The sequence below is a fragment of the Prosopis cineraria genome, unplaced genomic scaffold (assembly GCF_029017545.1).
Source record: "Prosopis cineraria cultivar Desert tree isolate PC_DT_omini unplaced genomic scaffold, ASM2901754v1 PC724, whole genome shotgun sequence".
Taxonomy (NCBI): Eukaryota; Viridiplantae; Streptophyta; class Magnoliopsida; order Fabales; family Fabaceae; genus Prosopis; species Prosopis cineraria.
Window position 1 is genome coordinate 18,231 of NW_026556049.1, and position 4,013 is coordinate 22,243.

General features: G+C 39.8%; 1 protein-coding gene across 1 annotated transcript; it reads right to left on the minus strand.

Annotated features, from left to right (window-relative positions):
* Positions 1-1,619: 1,619 nt before the first annotated feature.
* LOC129298147 (probable arabinose 5-phosphate isomerase) lies at positions 1,620-3,531 on the minus strand. The gene is made up of 3 exons (XM_054936552.1): positions 3,436-3,531; positions 2,680-3,333; positions 1,620-2,184 (listed from the first exon to the last, which is right to left on the minus strand). The coding sequence occupies exons 1-3, from the start codon at positions 3,529-3,531 to the stop codon at positions 1,984-1,986; spliced, it is 951 nt and encodes a 316-aa protein (XP_054792527.1). The 3' UTR covers positions 1,620-1,983.
* Positions 3,532-4,013: the final 482 nt, after the last annotated feature.

A 4,013-nucleotide genomic window follows, 5' to 3' on the forward strand; every position in this document is an offset into this window, starting at 1 on the left:
TATATTAATTTATTTATAAATTCAAACTAGATAAAATTCTGTTAAATTTATAAATTGACTCTACATTTTGCCCTTTTTACATTTTAAGTTATAAAATTGTGTCATTTTACTTATAAACTCGTTAAACAAGATAGGTATGTATTATGTAAAACTTGATTTACAGGAATGATAGGATCCAGTTTAATAAAGAATAAAACTAAAAAAGAAAAAAGAAAACAAAAAATATACAAAATAGATTGCTCTATTTTGAAATTTTTATGTTGACTATAAATGTAGAGAGATTTAATTTCAATAATTTATATTTAAAATATATTTAAATTAAATTGTGATTATATTTTATATCTTAGTTATTTAATCATATATTTTTAAAAATTATTTATTAATAAAAATAAATTCTTATGAGTTTACGATTTGAGTTTATATTTTAAATTTATATCCTTAGAATTTATTTAAATTTATAAGTCTAACAACTTTGATCACGAGCATCAAGAGAGCAAGGAATGCGAACGGCTCTAGTTACTGGTTAGATTAGATTAGAGCATTGGACGAGTCAATTGTGGGAAAGGAATCCAACCAATGTGACGTCCTGCAGTTAGTGGGCAACCGGGCAGTGATGCTTGCTTTTTTTTTTTTTTTTAATAAAAACACGGACAAAACGGTGCAAGGGATGCTTGCTTTTTCTAACGCAACTTGCATCTCCACAACATCTACCAACTCCACACAAAGAAAACGGCCCAACGCAACGATCTATGCTACAGTCTCCGCGTTTTCTTCAGGTGCTTCCCTTTCAGTTTACACACACACATATATATCCGTTTACACTGCAAAATCAACAGCAGGTGCACGTGTCTTGTAATGCACAATTGCATAATATCACAACCTCCAATGTTAAATAATTAATCAATGACTTTTCTTCTTGTAGAAACGAGGGCAAAGACCATATTACAGTAGTAAATTAGACAACGATTGGGGATTTAAATTCCAAACACTCTTGTTGCACTAACTCCCTCAAAAATTGGGGAACCCTGTCAAACACTTAATTCAGTTGAGGCTCTGGATCGCATCCGGAAGTACAAGTATATTCCTACTTTTTTTTTTTTTGAACGAAACAAGTATATTCCTGCTTGAGCAAACAATAATGCTACTCAAGGAGTTCTTTCTCGGTAGGTTGGGCTGCAATTGGGATCCATATGACCAGATTCAGGACCTCAGATGAAGTGCAGCACATCGTCTTTGTTCACTTGTTGATGGTGTACATGGGCCTCTCGTTCCCTTCTTCCGAAGTAGCCTAGTCTTACGTGTTCTATCAGAAATTGAGATGAACCAAACACTAATTCCTTCACTCGCTAACGCCCATAAGAAAAACATTTGTTGGTTTTTCTGCTTCTTGTTTACTGCCGTTTCTGCTCCCATCAAATTGATCAAAATTCTTTTATAAACTAGAATGCACGATTTAAGTTGTAACTTGTAAGTTTTATTCTTTGAAAGTAGCATTTTATTTTCTTCACAGGATCAAAGATTCCATTGCGAAGCCATGCCCGTAGATATGATTTTTCCCCCTTGTAAGATGTCAAGTCTGATGAATCCCAATAGAAGCCCACGTTCTTGACAAGAGTCGATCAAGCAATTTCAGTTTCCATCTAATAATTCATATCCTTTCTAATTTCAAGGAATTTACATGAACCCCGCCAGGAACGGGGCAAGAAGTTTTTTTTTTAAAAAAAAAAAAGTAACTGAGCAGGTTGGAAGTTACAAGCTTCAGAGGCCAGCCGAAGCCAAGCCATGCAATCTGACGATGACAATATGACAGGCAAAAACTGCACAGGTGATGGAGGCGCTTCCATCTTTGTCATGTCCCCCCCCAGCCATCTCGTCTGGACTAATCAATCTTGGATTCCTGCCATCCACATACCACCCACCAACAAGAATTTATGTCTGCGAATCAAAAATCAAAATGAGACTCTCTGGTTGCCTGTAACACATTTATCCCACGGTGAACTTGTAGATGCCCTCCCCACTAGCTTTGAGGGTGCGTCGAAGATCACCTTCCGTAAATGTCCCAATCAGATGTTGTTCATCCATTACAAGCAGTCCTTTACTCGTCAGCACCACAAGCCGATCCATTATTAGATCACCCACCCTGCAAATGGGAAGCTCGTTTTGCTTGTTCATCACATCTTTTACCTGCGCGCCCATATCACACACACACACAGAGTTTGACATGTTATTACTCATTCCCCCAGGCCATCCACAAGTTTATGCAACTATGCATACATGCCCTAACATCACGCACATCTAGGAACTATAGTGTGCTTTAAGCCTTTAACTCTCACTGCACAAATAGGAAATGAAAGAGAAGGAAGCAAGAGGAGAAAGCCCATGTTGACCAATGCAGAGGAAAGACACAGGATATATTAAGTTGTATGATAAAATCATGTATTAAAGACTAACTCATCAAGAGTTTTTTTAAGGATGTATGTGCATAGGATGCCGTTCCTGTCAGCCCATACAAAGCTCCCATGTACCAAGGCCAAACCCATGCCTACATGAAAAGCCACATTGGGACAAAGAGTAGCTTTCGCGAGATAACCAACGCAGCATAAGAATGATCATATGTTTTCATCTGTAAGAATCTAAAATTGAGATAAAACAACATGAGCAAGAAAGAATGAGGGCAACCTTGAAGATAAGACTCTTGCCAATCCTGCCGGCTGGATGATTGCTGGCATACTGTTCCTTGCTCAAATTTCTGGCAGACATGGGCAAAATCGCCACCGTATCCCCAAAAACCATCTGGATGGCGGCGGAAGTCACGGGCGCCAGATCAAAGGGGCACAGTTGTCTCTCCAACGGAAAATGTACGTTCATATCGCACATTCCCGCCAGCGGATTCCCCTCGAAGGAAGTGACAAAGATCAAATAAGCCCCTCTGGCTCTGGCACTCGGCACTAGCCTGATGAGCTCCTCGGTGGTGCCGGACTTGCTGAACAAGACGAGGATACCTTGACCAGTGAGAATGCCGATGTCGCCATGCAGGGCGTCCACGGGATAGAGAAATGCGGATCGAATTCCTAGGGAGACGAGAGTCTGGGAGATCTTGTGAGCGACGAAACCGAACTTGTCGACGCCGGAGAAGAAGATGGTGCCGGGGGATTGGAGGAGGGTGCGAGTGAATGCCAGGCTTTGGGAATGACCAATGTTGTTGAAGAAGAAGTTGAGTTGAATCTGTCGGGATCTGAAGAGGCTGTGAAGGGTGGTTTGGTCGACGTGTTTGAATGACGGGATCGGCGGAGACAAAGTACCGGCAAATGCAGGCAAAGAACCCGAGCGATACTAAAACTTGTCGTGAATGTTTTTCCTTTTGTGGTGATGGAGACAGTGCTGGAACATTTTGGCAATGGCGGGGTGGTGGGCATGCATTAAAAATTCCATAACTAGTCGGTGGCCGTCCCTCTGCAGACGTAATTGCAATTTACAGGTAAACTTTGCTTGTTTGTCTCTGAAATCCACATCTTTTGTCAGCAACTCCATTCAATCTCTAATTTAATTACTCGTATATTTGTAGTCAATCTAAACCTATTCTTCCGTGATATCCAAATCTTCTACCACACAATAAAATCTTCCGAAACATGCTTCAACGGAAGAACAGAAATCATGATTCTTGTCTGGTAGTATAATGATTCCCTTTTTTTGTGGGTTGCATAACCTTATTTTTATTTTACACCATAGCAGACCGAGTCACCGAGTGGCCGAATCATTTTTTTCGCACAGGGGTTAGCGTCTCTGATCTTCCCAAATTATTCTTATCTGGGTCAAAGAGGCCCATGCATTTTTGTTTTAATAGACCGTGAGGGGCCCAATGGAGCAGACAAAATAAAATGACATAAAAACAAAGGCAAGAAATTTAATTATTATATATTAATTGGAAAACAGTTTTTAAAATTTAAAAAATTCATTTCCTCCATCAACCACCGCCTGCCTTCAATAATCATCAACCATTGCCCCATCTTGTT

Coding starts and splice junctions, on each gene's coding strand:
- LOC129298147 (XM_054936552.1), bottom strand. CDS start 3,531: ATGGAGTTGCTGACAAAAGATGTGGATTTCAGAGACAAACAAGCAAAG. Junction 3,334..3,435: donor AGAGGGACGGCCACCGACTA/GTTATGGAATTT, acceptor GACAAGTTTTAG/TATCGCTCGGGTTCTTTGCC. Junction 2,185..2,679: donor GCAAGAGTCTTATCTTCAAG/GTTGCCCTCATT, acceptor ATGGGCGCGCAG/GTAAAAGATGTGATGAACAA.